The following is a 15,418-nucleotide window of genomic DNA, read 5'->3' as shown; positions in this document are numbered from 1 at the left end:
CGGGGGCTGCCCTGAGCTGCCGCCGCCGCCGCCGCCGAGCTGGCCGCTAGGGGGCGGAGCTAGCGCGCGTGAGACCCCGCCCCGAACGCTGCAGATTTGTTTTCTTATGAACTCGCTACACTGTAGCCCAGCCGCGTTGCCCGGCGCGCGACCTGGCAGCGCCCCGCCCACGCGGCCAGGGCAGCCAATGGCAACGCGTCTCCGGGGGAGTTCGTCGCTGCGGTCTGGGCGGTGCCGCTCCTGATTGGCTGAGCCTCGGCGACCGGTGGACCGCTGGTTAATGGCGGGGTTTTCGGTTTTCAAACTCGCCGGGCGGGCGGGAAAGACGGCCGGTTTAACTGACCTGGGGGAGAAAGGTCAGGGGCAGGGTAGCGCGGGCTGCTTCGGGACCTCGGCACCTGTGGGAGGAGGGGAGGCAGGGCTGGGGCAGCCCAGTCCCAGGTTCCACCACTGAGTCACGCGATAAGCATTTATTAGCGCTTACTAGGTTCAGAGGGCTTTATTTCACTCACTCACTGTGTGCCGGAACCGTTTTCGGCGCTGGGGAGCGCACATTCAGGCAACTACGTAATTTTAAAGGGCGTTAAGCACCGTCAAGAAAATAAAAGGGGGGCCGGGGTGGGTGAGAAGGAATCACGTTCCGGCTCAGATTGAGCCAGACCCGGCACAGCAAGTGCTGCGGCGAGGACAAAAGTTCGCGCTCCAGCCGCAGCCGCCACGTGCACGAGCCTGGGAGGCGAGAGTTGAGGTCGGAGGCGGCTCTTGCAAATGCCTGCATTCAAACATTTACTGAGCACCTTCTGTGTACCAGGCGCCCAACTGGAGAGCGAGCCAGCTAGGTGGTTCCTGCTGCGGGGCCCCCACCATTTAGGCCGGGAGAAGACAATTAAATCTTTTGAGGATGGTAAAATTTGTGGAGGTGATAAAACGGGTAAGTTATAATCTCTTGGGAAAAGAAGGCCGTTTGAAATAGGTCAGGGAGGGCCTCCCTGAGGAGGTGACATGTGCGACCTGAAAGGGGAGGGAAGGAGCCGTGTCACTGGGGAAAAGCATGCCAGGTGAAGGGCATTAGAGCCGCAAAGGCCGAGGTGGGAGCCCACTCGTGCACAGGAAGCCTGAGGTCTGGGGCAGGAGAGAGGGAGAAGGTGGGGGCAGCTCAGTGAGGGGAGGGGTAGTGCAGACCACGCTTGGGCGGTGAGCTCTTGACTTTTACTTCTAACACGGGAAAGCTTGTGGGAAGGTCGAGACCCACGACCGGAGTTCGAAGTTCACAGGCGCCCTCTGGAGGCCGCAAGGGGAACTGACGGTGGTGTCGGAGCGGGGTTGGAGCCTGCGGTCCAGTGAGGGAGTTGGGCAAATGCACGGGCCCAGAAATGCCCCCACGGGGGCACCGAGGAGTGGATACGTTGCCCACCCCCATCCCAGCACTTCGGGGGGGGTTCCCTGGCATTGCCAGTCCCCAGCCAAGAATATACACAGCAGCCAGATTCATTCTTTTTAATACCATCCTAAAACTCAGGGTGGCCTCTGGGCTCAGCAGCTGTGGAGGAGGGGCCCCAGCACCCCTAAGGCAGGTCACTGCAAGAAGGCACTCATGAGGGGGGCTTCAGGACCCTCTATTCTTCATATAAAATTGGAGGAGTGGGGAGCCTGTGGGTAGAGAGAAAGGCAGGGAGGGTGCTGGGAGTAAGAAACGGCTAAGTCAGGGGCTCTCCCTCACACACGTCCCCCATCTTCCTCCCTCTCAAGTCTAGAGTCCCGGCCTGGAGGGGAGGGAAGGCCCCATGTCCAGGCCCCACGTCTTCTCTCTCCTAGCTCGTGCGAAGTTGATAATCTGCAGGGAAACAATGAGCAGACACCATCTCAGAATTGGGGAAAGGGAACAGAGAGAAAGCCACCCCCCCCACCCCCCACACCCATGATCAACCCATGGAATGGGGTTGTAACACGGGGATGGTAACCATAGCAACGAGCCTGTTTCTAGGTGCAGATGGGGGTACTATGCGTGCCCTCTCTTTTCCAAACCCGGTCAGTACCCTAGAACGGCAGCTGCCCCCATTTTAAAGACGGGCCAAGTGAGGCCCAGGGTGGCTCGAGGATAAAGACAGGGTGGGCCTGGGGCCAGGCTTGCCGGATTTTGGTGCCCTCTGAGCCGGAGCGTGGTCAAAGCTCCGGGACCATCCTTTTGATCTCCTTGACCCCAGTGCCCCAGGGCGCCCCGGCTGCTTTACCGCCACTTTGGGTGATGTAGCGAACCCATGGCAGGGCCTGGTAGCCGCTTTTCTCAATGATCTTCATGTACCGGACCTGAGACGGAATGCAAAGAGGTGGCCCGGCTTGTGGGGAGAGGCTGGCTGCGGCGAGGGTAACATAACTCGGGCAACAGTGTTGGCACAGTTGGGGGGGGGTGATGGGGTGACGCGGTGTGGGTCAAAGGTTTGGCATGTGCGGTGGGAGCAGGGGGAGGCGGTCCAGGACAGCGGGAAAGAGCGCGGTGTGAGGGAACAGACACACGTGGTTTTGGGGGGGACCAGGTGTCACCGGCCAGGGGAACAGTGTACGGCTTGCGGGTGGGTGAACAGTGAACAAGTGACGGGGGGAGCGAGATGGCACAGACCGGCTACAGAGGTGAGGTGACACTGGCTGGGGAACAAAAGCAACCCGAGCCAAGGGGCAGGAGAATGGGGAATCCACTGAGGTCAAGGACAGGGCGCACCTGTTCACTGCACTCACCTGGATCCCAGAGACGGTGAAATAGGGGATCTCAAACTTGACCCCAATGGGGGGCCGGCCCTCCATCTCCTCCTTCTCCACGCTGGGGAGGCCAAAGTGGGCACGCATCAGGTACTCCTTGCCCCCCTGAGGGCACATGGGGGCATCAGATAAACCAAGAGGCCTCTACAACCCCACAGTCTCCTCACAGCCGCCCCCAAGCAGGCTCTGTTCTTTGTCCATTTCAGACATGAAAGTAAAAGCTCCCCGCCAAGGGGCGCCGNTTATTTATTGGGGGGTGGAGAAAGAGAGACCACAGGCACACGCACAGACAGGGGAGGGGCAGGGAGAGAGAGAATCCCAAGCAGGCTCCAAGCTCAGCGCAGAGCTTGAACCCACCAACCTTGAGATCACGCCACCCAGATGGCCCCTCACAGCTGAAGTTTCTAACTGCAAAGCCTGGTCTGAGTGCTTCTCACGACCACCTCTCGTTTTCCAGGCCCCGACGAACCTCCTCCGCCCCCCCCCCTCACCTGATCACAGGGACGGATCAGATCCTCCAGCAGCCCAAGAATGGGGATAACCTGATCCTGTCTGTTTCACAGATGAGCAAATAGAGGCTCCGTGAAGGGAAGTGGGTTTCCAAAGGCTGTCTGGCTCAGGGAGGCAAGGGCAAAGAACTTGAACCCCAGGCTGGTTTCCTCAAGACCTGGGAGGTGGGGGGCTTAACCCCCACGCCGGCCTGGTTGCCAGCTTTCTTACCCCTAAAGGATAAGCAGGGGCATGGGGCGCCTGGGCGGCTCAGTCGGTTGAGCGTCCGACTTTGGCTCAGGTCATGATCTCACGGTTATGGGTTCAAGCCCCGCGTCGGGCTCTGTGGTGGCAGCTCAGAGCCTGGAGCCTGCTTTGGATTCTGTGTCTCCCTCTCTCTCTGACCCTCCCCTGCTCGCACTGTCTCTCTCTCTCTCAGAAATAAATAAAAACATTAAAAAAAAAAAAAAGGTAAGCCTGGGCATCCCTACACGGGTCTCCGGCTTATTCTCTGGCACTTTCAAGCAGCAGGGGCAGGTGCCTCAGACCCCACACCCACACCCAGTACTCACCGGGAAAGACTTAATACTCCAAATGACGACATTCTTTTCGGGCACGTACTTGGCGCTGCCTACGCTGGTCTTGAAGCGTGGGGAGTCGGCATCGCTGGGGACGGGCACGGAGATCTCCACGCCGTTGGCCACCGACTGCTTCTTAAACTGCCCCTTGGCCTGTCGGGGGAGAGGGCGTGGGGTGTGAAGACTTCACCCCTGCGTTCTGCAAATCTTCGGCAAGGGAGCCCTTCCCCCACATCACGAGAGCCTCCACACCCCCGAGGTGGGAACGACCATCCTGCCCATTTCACAGGCGAGACTATGGAGACGCGGGGAAGCTACGGCATTTGCTTGGAGACACACAGCCCACAAGTGGCAGAGTTGGGGTTCACACCCACAGGAGACCCCAGAAGCTGCATTCCTGGTGCCTTCCATTTGGAAAGGGTCCCACACCTTTGACTAGTCTATAATGAGAGCCCTTAGCCCGTCACAGAGCAGTTATCATGTGATAGCTGGCATTTGGTTTTTAACTTTTTAATGTTTGATTATTTTTGAGAGAGGGGGGAGGGGAGGGGCAGAGAGAGAGGGAGACACAGGATCCGAAGCAGGCTCCAGGCTCTGAGCTGCCACCACAGAGCCTGACGCGGGGCTCAAACTCACGAACTGTGAGATCATGACCTGAGCCGAAGTCAAACACTTAACTGACTGAGCGACCCAGGCACCCCTACTTATTTTTATTGTTAAAAGATTTATTTTTTTAAGAGAGACAGCTCCATCTCACGAACCGTGAAATCATGGCCTGAGCTGAAATCAAGAGTCGGACACAACTGGCTGAGCCACCCAGGCTCCCCAAAGATTTCTTTTTAAGCAATCTCTACACCTAACATGGGGCTCAAACTTACAACCTTGAGATCAAGAGTCATATTCTCCACCAACTGAGCCAGCAGGCACCCCAGGGAGTTGCAATTTTAGATAAGGGAATCAGGAAAGGCCTCTGAAGAGGTGACATTTAGCAAAAAAAAACAAAAACAAAAACAAAAACCCGAGGGAGATAAGGGGAGGAGCCACGTGGGTATCTGCAGCGGGGAGGGGGTGTGATCCAAAGAAGGGGAACAACCCAACTGGTGCAAAGGCCCTGGGGTAGGACCTTGCCTGGTGTGAACAAAGAGGAAGCCGGTATAGCTAGGCGGGAGGGAGGGGACATAGCAGACTGTTTTAGGGTCTCGTGGGCTGCCTGAAGTTTGGCTTTTCCTCTCAGTGAAGTGGGAGCCATAGAAGGCTCTGGGCAGAAGAGAGACACACAGCCAGACTCCAGTGCTCACGGGTGCCCTTTAGGGGAACAGTGGGGGGTGAGGGCAGGAGCTGAGAGACCAGGGTAGATGCGGTAAAGACAGTGTGAAGAGGGCAGATGAGGGATCTGTTTTGACAGTATTTGCTGATGGTTTGTGTGTCGTCCCCCCCCCCACCTGCAGCTAGCAAGCTCCCCAAGGGTGGCAGAGTCTCTTTTATCTCCTCCCTCTTGTCGCTTGGTTCTCTTACAAAGTAGAGGCTCAGTTATTAGATGCTATTGAGAACTCACTGTGTTCTTACTGCGGAAAAGAAATCCACACAGAGGAGTAGACGCAGTGCTGACACAGGTCATAGAGCAGACGCCAGAGGGGGCGAGAGAGGGCGGGAGCCGAAGCCAGGGGCCTGGCTGCCGGAACAGCAGCCCAGGTAGAAGGAACAGCCAGTGCAAAGTCCCCACGGGGACCTGTGCCTGACATGTGTCAGAAGCAGCCGGGAGACCAGCGTGGCCGGAGGGGAGCGAGGAGCCAGGGAGGGAGGGAGAGAAGGTCAGGCTGGTGACTGGGGAGGGGCAGATCCCCCGGGCCTACCTTGACCATGATCTCCACACGGCTGTGGGAGAACTTCTCAATGACGGACTCGATCCAGATCAACGGCTTGACCTACAGGCAGCAGAAGGGGGAGTCCTTGAAGGCTCCAGGGTCACCTCTCACCCCCTGCAGTGGGGCTCTACCCTGCCTCACCTGGGTGCTGAGGCGGTAGGACATGAGTTCAAAGTCGCCGTCGGGCGGGATGAAGGAGATAGTGCGGTCGTTGTCGAAGCGAGAGAGCCGCACACACTGATGGAATTTCACGTCTTCCAGTTCCACAGACTTGTTCTTGCTTCCTGAAACTCGGAGCCAAGCGGGCAGGTGACCGTGGGCGTCTGGGACAGGCTCTCAAGCCCTTATCTTCCCTGACTACGACTTAGCATTACATCCATTTTACAGGTAAGGAAACTGAGGCCCAGAGAGGATAAGGAACTTCCCCAGGGTCACTGAGCTGGCCAGGGGCAGAGCTGGGATCTGGACCCAGGGAATCTGGCTCTTGCTGTCAGGTTTTTACATTTTTTTCCCCCTGAGTTTATTTATTTATTTAGAGAGAGAGACAGAGAGAATAAACAGGGGACGCGCAGAGAGAGAGAGAGGGAAAGAGAATCCCAAGCAGGCTCCACACTGTCAGCGTGGAGCCCGATGCGGGGCTTGAACTCCTCATACTGTGAGATCATGACCTGAGCCTAAACCAAGAGTCGGACACCCCATCGACTGAGCCACCCAGGCGCCCCGCTGGCAAGGTTTTTAATACGATGCTATTCTGTCTCCTCCTCCCCCTGAAATGTCAGCTCCCCAAGGGCAGGGATTGGTCTTTGTGGCCACTGTATTTGTGCCAGGCAGTATCCACTTTTTGCACCAATGAGCCAGCAGCTGCAGTACTGGCCATGACCAGCAGAGGGCACACAAGTGCTTNGCCCGTGAGCTCAAAGAGCACTCGGTCATTGAGGCCCAGCCGCAGCTCTGGCATTCCCGACAGAAACACCTTGAGCTTGATGGTGCCCACAATCTCGCTCAGCAGGACGCTGCCATTGGCATTGACCTGAGGATGCACAGTATGGGGGGATCAACACGCATAGGGCCTCCTCCCCTGCCCCCAGGCCACAGAAGGAACGGGGGCAGAGGTGTGGGGGCTCACCAGCAGGTTGACAGACTCTATGACGTCGATGAACACCTCATTCTTCTTGTACTTGATGCCCTCAGAGCGCCAGGACACGGCATTGGTGACAGTGGGTGGCACCCGCGACTTGCCGGTCTCCAGCTTGTTGCCCTGCTGTGTGATGTACCTGTCAGGAGGGCAGGGGCGACAAGTGGCTGGACCCGGGGACACCTCCCTGGCCCTCCCTGACTTCCTTCCACGAGCGGCTCCCTCCGTGGCTGCCCCCGCGGCCCACTCACTCCTGCAGGATCTTGCTGTCGGTGGTCTGGGGGAACCCGAAGTCCATGAGCTCGTCCAGCAGCTCGTAGATGATGACAAAGTTGTCGCGGATGCTCTCCTCCTCCAGCTCCTTGAAGTATTCAGAGAACACCTGGGGGTGTGGGGGGACAGACACCTACAGGGGCGTGGCTGTGGCACAACTGGGACCATGGGCTGGGCCCCACTCATCCAGCCAGCAGTTCAACAAGCAGCTCTTGGGTGTCTACTGTATACCAGTACCGGAACATCGGTGGCGAACAAAGCCCACAGTGTCCGTGCCTTCGCGGAGCAGTCTGGTGGGGGGGATGGACTGGCAACATGACCAACACAATGCAACATGCTGAGTGCAAACAGTGGGGAAAACACAAAGTAGGAACCCAGAGGCATGGAGGTCCAGGAAGCCTTCCTGGAGGAAGGATGGGAAGGGCTCAGAAGTGTGTGTGTGTGTGTGTGTGTGTGTGTGTGTGTGTGNGCTCCATGAAACTCTGTGTATCTGGTGCGGTTTACAGAGTAAGGTTTCCAATGCGTAAAGTATACAAGACAACACGGGAAACCCATTATACAGAAATACAGCTAAGCTCGTGGATTCCCTGAATTCTATCCACAGGGCTTTAGGGGCTTGGGGGCCCCAAGTCCAGAGCCTCCAGGGATTAGGAGGCAGAGACCCCATCAGTCACCTGACTTTTGAAAAACCCTCCATCCCCCATTCTGTTCCCACCCCACTGGCTTACTTTCTGTTCTCACCCCAGAGCCTTTGCATGTGCTGTCCCCTCTGCCTGGGACATTCTTGTCATGCAGGCCTCAGCTCCAATGTCACCTCCTCAGTGAAGCCACTACCATCCCTCCTGCCCCCTTGAGTATCAAGGTGAGTCTAGCACCCTGGCCACTGGTTCTCATAATGTCCTGTTGAATCACCTTCATGCCCGTTAGCTCCTTGGGACCGGCAGGGACTGTGCCTGTGTTATGTGTGGCTGCCTGGCAGGAGACAAGGCGATACATAGCCCTTGGTGGTTGAAAAGTGTTGACTGAGCCCTTTCTCAGTCACTGAAAATGGCAAATAGCAAGCACTCAAATTATTATGTGATTTTACTAGAACAGTGCTAATGCTACCAAGAATGCCAAACCTTGGGGCGCCTGGGCGGCTCACTCAGTTAAGCATCCGACTTCGGCTCAGGTCATGATTTTGCGGTTTGTGAGATCGAGCCCCGTGTCGGGCTCTGTGCCGACAGCATGGAGCCTGCTTGGGATGTTCTCTCTCCCTCTCTCTCTGTCCGCCCCCCCTTTTCTCTCTCAAACTAAACAAACTTTAAAAAAAGATACCAAACCTTTACTGAGCACTTACTGGATACTAAGCACTATTTTAAGCACTCATAAACATGAATGTGACTACTTTGTACACCCCCCCCCCTCCCCGGCAGGGCTTGTAATCTTCAGTTTAGAGACACAGAGAGAAGTGACTTGCTCCAGGTGACACAGCCAGGAAGAGGCGGCGCTGGGATTGGAACCCGGTTTTCTCTGGCTCAGATTTGAGCAGTATACCCTCTTGGGGACCCCCTCGGTCCTTGCCCTATAGGGAGAGATGATCCCATAAGAGCTACTGAGAACACAGAGATGGGGCTTCCATGGGGCGAGGTCAGGGGAAAGCTTCCTAGGAAGGACGGATCCTGCAAGAGAAGGGTGAGACGGACAGACAGACGGGCGGACAGACAGGCGGACAGGCGGACAATGAGAAGCCAGAACCTACCTCCACCGTCTTGTAGAGGAAGGAGTACACGAGGGAGGCGTTGGCGTTCTTCAGTGTGGTGGCTACCACTATGGGCAGCAAGGTCAAGGAAAAGGCCCCATTTCGGAGGTCTCCAATGAAGCACAGACTCTAAAACCTCACCCTGTCCTCCCACCCCCTCACCTCATCTCTGTCCAACCCGCACCACCCCCCCCAACCTGAACCACTGATGTGCTGTGCAACTTCTGTCTCAGTGCACCCTCTCTGGGCCTGAGCTGCCACCACCCCAGGTCTCCGGGGACCCAGCCAGGGTCTGGATACAGTAGAGGTTGCTGTGTTTGATCCACAAAAAGTGGACCCGGCCATGGCTCAGCAGCGGGGCCAGGGCGCCCTCCTCCTCCCGCTGCATGAGCAGAGGCATGAAGTGCTCAATCTCACTCATGGCCACATCGCCCTTGTAGTTGCGGCTGATCAGGGGCTAAGCGTGAGCAGAGAAGGCGCGGTCACTGCTGGGATCTGGGACCCTTCATGGAGGGGGACGGGCTTCAGACTGCCCGGTTCTGACCCTACTTCCTGGGTGAAGGGCAGGGGCAAGACTCCGCCACTCTGTGCCTCAGTCTCCTCTTCTGTAAAATGGGTGCATGACAGCAACACCAAACATGTCCAGAGTGGTTCATGAGGACCAGGCCGTGTCCTACTAAAGACTGGATGTTTGCTAACTGATTTTGTTCTTACTGTGGGGTGTGCGCCATCATCCGCTTAGTTTGAAGGATGGAGAAAGTTAGCTCATATACCTCTGTCTGACAGCCAATCAGCAGTCAATAATAATAGTACCTGCTTCCTAAGGTGGGTTAGCCCAGGGTTTAGAACCAGGACGGCACAGAGGTGGTCCTCCAACACCCTAGCCTTGACCACCACAGCTTTTGTTGATATTAAATGACAAGACGAACGAGAGGGGCTTCAGAAAGGGACAGCCCCAAAGGAGAATGAAGGTCCCCTGCCCCTGCTGTCTTCCCCAAATATTAATCATGTGGATGATGGTGACATAAATCATTTCAATTGACATAATGCCTAATGTTTGGAGCAGGGCTACTGTGCTAAGGAGTTTACACTCATCGAGTTGTATTAATTCTTACTGGGTGGGGACTTGTTATTCCCATTTTTACGGATAGGGAGACTGAGGCTCAGAGACGCAAAGCCCCGAGCCCCGGGGCACGCGGTTGGGAAACTGGAGGTGGGATTCGACCTGCGAGTTCCAGGGATTGGGGGAGGGGTGTTCCCACTCGCCCGGAGCTTTCTGGAGCCTCGCTGCCTGCGAGGAGGGGCCGCCTCCGGGTCCAGGGGAGCGCAGCCTCACCTGTCCTTCCCCCGTATCCCCAGCTCCGGCCTTACCTTGCCCTTGACGTCGAGGATGAAGACAGCCGAGGCTGACATTGTGGCGGCCGGCGGACCTGGGAGGCGGGGAGCGAGCGCCGGGAGGCGACGGCGGCGCGGCTTCCTTCTTCCTGCGGAAGCGCCGGCGCGCAGGTGAGAGCCCAGGTGAGTGCGTCTTAAAGGGGAGGCGTCCAGGTGAGCGGCGCTGTCGGCCGACGCGAAGACTGCTGCAGGGCGGGGCTTTGGAGCGGAGAGCCGCCCCGCCTCACTCTCCCTTGGCACCCAAGGGTGCTGATGGGAGGAGTCTCCACACCAACCATCCATCCATCCATTCGTCCACCCAGCCGGCAAGCCAGCCGGCCTCCCGCCCACTCCACCCCTGCCTATCCATCTACCCACCTACTCATTCAGCCACCCACCCACCCGTCCATCCAGCCACCCATTCATCCAGCCACCCAGCCACCCAGCCACCCAGCCATTCGTCTAGTCTGTCCTCTGTTTCTCCCACAGGCATAGCAGCCCCATTAGGGCAGAGATTTTGCCTGTTCATGTCTGTGCCCCAGTGTCCCACACTGGGTACTCAATATTCGTCCAAATCATCATTCATTCATACAATAACTATTAACTAATTTATTCTTTCACTCAAATATTTCCTGACTAGTAAATTCCTTCACTGGGGAACTATGGGTAGCATTCTAAGCAGAAGAAATGTAGCTGCTTTTACTATTATTCCTAAACATACTCTTATTCATTCCAAAAATATTTAAAAGCTCCTACTATGTGACACTAAGATGTTGATAGGCGCCTGGGTGGCTCAGTTGGTTAAGCATCTGACTTTTGACTTCAGCTCTGGTCGTGATCTCTCTGTTCGTGGGCTCGAGCCCTGAGTCAGGCTCTGCACTGACAGTGCAGAGCCTGTTTGGGATTCTTTCTCTCCTCTCTCTACCCTCCCCCATTCTCTCTCTCTCAAAATAAATAAATAAACTTAAAAATATTTTTAAAAAGAGGTTGATAGAATGTTAAAAAGATAGGGGTGCCTGGGTGGCTCAGTCGGTTCAGCGTTTGACTCTTGATCTCCTCCCAGGTCACCTCACAGTTCGTGAGTTCAAGCCCTGCATCAGGCTCTGCACTAACAGAGTGGAGCCTGCTTGGGATTAACTCTCTCTTTCTCTCTGTCCCTCCCCCACTCTCTCTATCTCTCAAAATATATAAATAAACATTAAAAAATGTTGAAAAGTAAATGATCAGGGCACCTGAGTGGCTCAGTCGGTTAAGCATCTGACTTCGGCTCAGGTCATGATCTCACAATCCATGGGTTCGAGCCCCACGTCAGGCTCTGTGCTGACAGCTAGCTCAGAGCCTAGAGGCTGTTTCAGATTCTGTGTCTCCCTCTCTCTTTGACCCTCCCCTGCTCATGCTGTCTCTCTCTCTCTCTCTCTCTCAAGAATAAATAAAACATTAATAAATAAATAAATAAATAATAAAAAGTTCCCTCTAGGGGCACCTGGGTGTCTCAGTCGGTTGAGTGTCCAGCTTCGGCTCAGGTCATGATCTCACGGTTTGTGGGTTTGAGCCCCGCGTCGAGCTCTGTGCTGACAGCTCAGAGCCTGGAGCCTGCTTCAGATTCTGTGTCTCCCTCTCTCTCTGCCCCTCCCCTGCTCACTCTCTGTCTGTCTCTCAAAATAAAATACATTAAAAAATTTTTTAAGAGAAAAAGAAAAAAAAAGAAAAGAAACTGATCAGTATTATTGTGGTTATATTAGAAAAATTTTCACTCAACGAACATTTATTGAGCACCTACTGTGTGCTAGACGGAACACACAGAAGCCACTTTCATTATAGTGATGATGCTGGTGCTGTGGATGGGGGTTCACGCGGCCAGTGGGTATTTATTGAGCAGCTTCCTCGGTGGCACTATGGGCGGCAAACGGGCAAAGCCACTCCGCTGCTCTCTTCAAGGGAGGGTGAGAAAAAAAAACAAGATCTCTGATCATGACGGGAACTCTGAAGGCCAGTGAACTGGTGGCCTGGGGTTAGGAGCTGTTAGAGAATGAAGGCGGGGCTGTGACACAGACCAGGGGAGGGGCTGGCATTTGGAGGTTTCCCACCCGGACCTCATGAGCAGGAACAAGCCAGAGAAAGAGCTCTGGTGCAGAGGCTGGCATAAAGCTGGTACTAATACTGTTTTTTGTTATTGTTGTTTATATGTGCTGGTAGAGGGGCACCTGGGTGGCTCAGTCGGTTAGGCGTCTGACTTCGACTCAGGTCACGATCTCACGGTTTGTGGGTTTGAGCCCCACATCTGGCTCTGTGCTGACGGCTCAGAGACTGGAGCCTGCTTCGGATTCTGTGTCTCCCTCTCTTTCTGCCCCTCCCCTGCTCTCTCTCTCTCTCTCTCAGAAATAAAATAAACATTAAAAAAAATTATACGTGCTGGTAGAGCGTGAGGCCTCTGGAACCCATGGCTTGGGCTCAAGTCCTGACTCTGCCACCACCCGGCTGGGTGGCCTCGGGCCTCGCCCTCCCCTCCCTGGATTCCTGTTTGGACGACTGTGAATAGACTTAGCTGCACTTTCCTCATTAGGCCGCTATGCGGAGGGCAGGCCCAGGACGGAGCCACCACTCAGCCAGTTATTAGTTTCTGCTATTATTGCTGCTATTATTACTGATGTTGTTATTACCATTATCATTATTTACTGTGCAGCGGTTAAGAACACAGGTGGTGGCTTTGAAACCTGACTCCACAATTGGCTCTGAGGCGTTGGGCTAGTGATGGCACCTCTTGTGCCTCAGTCTTCACTTCTGTTAAATGGGCATAAGAGTCTTGGCGCCACCTCTTCAGGCTTCGCTCACCGGCCTACAGGGCCTACCTCGATGCCCGCTCCTTAACGATTGCAGACCCTTTCACTGTCTGACCTCCTCACCGGATGAGCTGGGGAAGGAAAGGGAAAACTCACTTTCAGCCCGACTGGAACTGATCCTGCTCAACGGTGGGAGGGTCCCCAAGGGGCTGGTGGAGGGGAGGGGCACTCAGCTCTCGCAGGCTTCGTCCTTCCTTCCAAAAACCCAGCCCCACACTTTTATCAGCTCCTGGGTTTGGAGGGGGGGTTCCCACAGGGGACATGAGGGAGGGCGGTTAGAGCAGCAGATATCAGAACTTACCACTCCCCTCTCTGCTGGCGTCTAACGTGGATAAGATCACGGCGACAATAGTTGAAGTGCACGTTCATTGAGCACTCCAGACCCTTTTTTTAAAGTTTATTTATTTTGTGAGAGAGAGAGAGAGCAGGAGAGGGGCAGAGAGAGAAGAAGAGAGAGAGAATCCCAAGCAGGCTCTGCGCTGTCACTGCAGAGCCTGATGTGGGGCTCGAACCCACAAACCATGAGATCATGACGTGAGCCAAAACCACGAGTCAGACGTTGAACCGTCCGAGCCACCCAGGACCCCCACTCCTGACACTTCTTGATGTCTTCCTCAGTTTGTTTTTTCAAGTTTGTTATTTTATCACTGTTTGACTCCAGCCTTCCCATCTTTGGTTTTCCTGAAAATTCCCTGAGGGGGGAAGACATTTCCTGTCTTCTTACATTGGAGGAAACTGGAGCACAGAGAGGTGAGGCCACTCGCCCAAGGTCACACAGCCGTGAAACCGCTGAACCAGAATTTGAACCTGAGCCTGGGCCTTCAAGACCCGCTCCCAGACGCTCCGCCATATTCCCAGATGCAAGTATTGCTACTAAACGGGGAGCCTGGGAGGCTTGGGCGGTTGCGCGATCGACTCTCTATCCTGGCTCTAGCCATGATCTCAGGGTTCATGAGTTCAAGCCCCGCATCGCTCTCTGTGCTGACGGTGAGGAGCCTCCTTGGGATTCTCTCTCTCTCCCTGTCTCTCTCTGCCCCTCCCCCACTCTCTCTCAAAGGAAGTAAATAAACTTAAAGCAAGCGAGTATTGCCACCACTAACAACAGCTCACGCTTGTGTGGTGCCCAGGCCCTGCCCTAAATGTCTTCCGTGGGGGAATCTCCTAGAAACAACGCTTTGAGTTAGGGACGCCTATTATCTCCAGTCCACAGACCAGAAAGCTGAGGTTAGGAGAGCAAGTCAGCGATGGAAAACCCAAGCAAGTCAGCGATGGCTTTGCTCCAACGAGGGGGATTCCCCTCTCCTACCTGCCCCCTGCTCAGAAGGTGACCCAAGGGGACTGCGGACGCTGCCGGCCCCTGGCCCCAGCCTGTCATCACGCAGCCTCTCCAGGGCCCTTCTCCTGGGTCCCCGAGATGTTTTCAGGCAGTAAATAGAACCCAAAAGCCTGGGCCCAGAGCCCTAGAATCTGAAACTCAAGGCCTGTTTGGCTGAAAAATTCATGAACCCAAAAGCTTCCGTGGGGTCAGAGAACAGAGCAGCTCTGTGTGCCCGATGGCCCGTCTCAGCTGGAACCTCCCCTGTCCCCAGGGGCTGTGGCCTTGTCCCAGTTCCTCCTAGATGCCTGCAGCCTGCCCCAGCCTCCCCTCCAGACTCTGCCTCTAGGCACCCCCTTCAATCCCTTCTCCACGCTTTCCTGGAGGGCTGGATCTGAAGCTCGCAGCTCCCTCACTCTCACATCCCCCATGGCTCCCGTTGCCCTCAAGCTGCCCGGCCTGATACAGTCAGGACCAACCCATGATGACCTCTCACACGAGCCACTGCTTGAACCCACTGCCCCAGATACACTGACTTCCTTAATTTCAGTTCCTCTCTCTCTTTCTCTCTTTCCTCAGGCACCTAACTGCTCAGCGCTCAACGCCCTGCCCCTTTGTGCTTTCGCAGACTCTTTCTCAAGCAGCAAGAAGGCCCCCTCTTGAAGGAGCCCCTCTCTGACCTCCCGATCCACCCGCCTAGGTCACGTCTGTCCCCCGGGCTCTCTTGAGTGTCCCACGCTTCCCTGTCACAGCTGTGTTGCACCATGTTTTTAAAAAATCTATTTTAAGGGGTGCCTGGGTGGCTCAGTCGGTTAAGCGTCCGACTTCGGCTCAGGTCACGATCTCACGGTTCGTGGGTTCGAGCCCCGCATCGGGCTCTGTGCTGACAGCTCAGAGCCTGGAGCCTGCTTGGATTCTGTGTCTCCCTCTCTCTCTGCCCTTCCCCCATGCACGCTTTATCTCCCCCCTCCTCTCTCTCCCAAAAATAAATTAAAAAACAAAAAAGAACTTATTTCACCTTGCAAAACTGAAACTCTGTCCCATGAAACCCTCA

At 55.4% G+C, this 15,418-nt stretch overlaps 1 protein-coding gene across 1 annotated transcript; it reads right to left on the bottom strand.

Moving 5' to 3' along the window:
- Positions 1-1,483: 1,483 nt before the first annotated feature.
- Positions 1,484-10,319, bottom strand: AP1M2 (adaptor related protein complex 1 subunit mu 2). The gene is made up of 12 exons (XM_077767922.1): positions 10,207-10,319; positions 9,136-9,292; positions 8,836-8,903; positions 7,073-7,203; positions 6,813-6,960; positions 6,593-6,716; positions 5,828-5,979; positions 5,675-5,746; positions 3,816-3,974; positions 2,734-2,859; positions 2,232-2,307; positions 1,484-1,834 (listed from the first exon to the last, which is right to left on the bottom strand). Exons 1-12 carry the CDS (start codon positions 10,246-10,248, stop codon positions 1,812-1,814), a joined length of 1,278 nt encoding a protein of 425 aa, XP_077624048.1. The 5' UTR covers positions 10,249-10,319; the 3' UTR covers positions 1,484-1,811.
- Positions 10,320-15,418: the final 5,099 nt, after the last annotated feature.

This window comes from Crocuta crocuta, unplaced genomic scaffold (assembly GCF_008692635.1).
Source record: "Crocuta crocuta isolate KB4526 unplaced genomic scaffold, BGI_CrCroc_1.0 scaffold115, whole genome shotgun sequence".
Lineage (NCBI taxonomy): Eukaryota > Metazoa > Chordata > Mammalia > Carnivora > Hyaenidae > Crocuta > Crocuta crocuta.
Note: the sequence above shows the minus strand (reverse complement) of the source record. Positions and strands in the feature narration are given on the sequence as shown.

Excerpts from the sequence above, each read along its gene's own strand:
- AP1M2 (XM_077767922.1), bottom strand. The coding sequence starts at position 10,248 with ATGTCAGCCTCGGCTGTCTTCATCCTCGACGTCAAGGGCAAG. Across the intron at positions 6,961-7,072 it reads GACAGCAAGATCCTGCAGGA|GTACATCACACAGCAGGGCA; the intron begins GTGAGTGGGCCG and ends CCCTCCTGACAG. Across the intron at positions 6,717-6,812 it reads TAGAGTCTGTCAACCTGCTG|GTCAATGCCAATGGCAGCGT; the intron begins GTGAGCCCCCAC and ends GTGCATCCTCAG.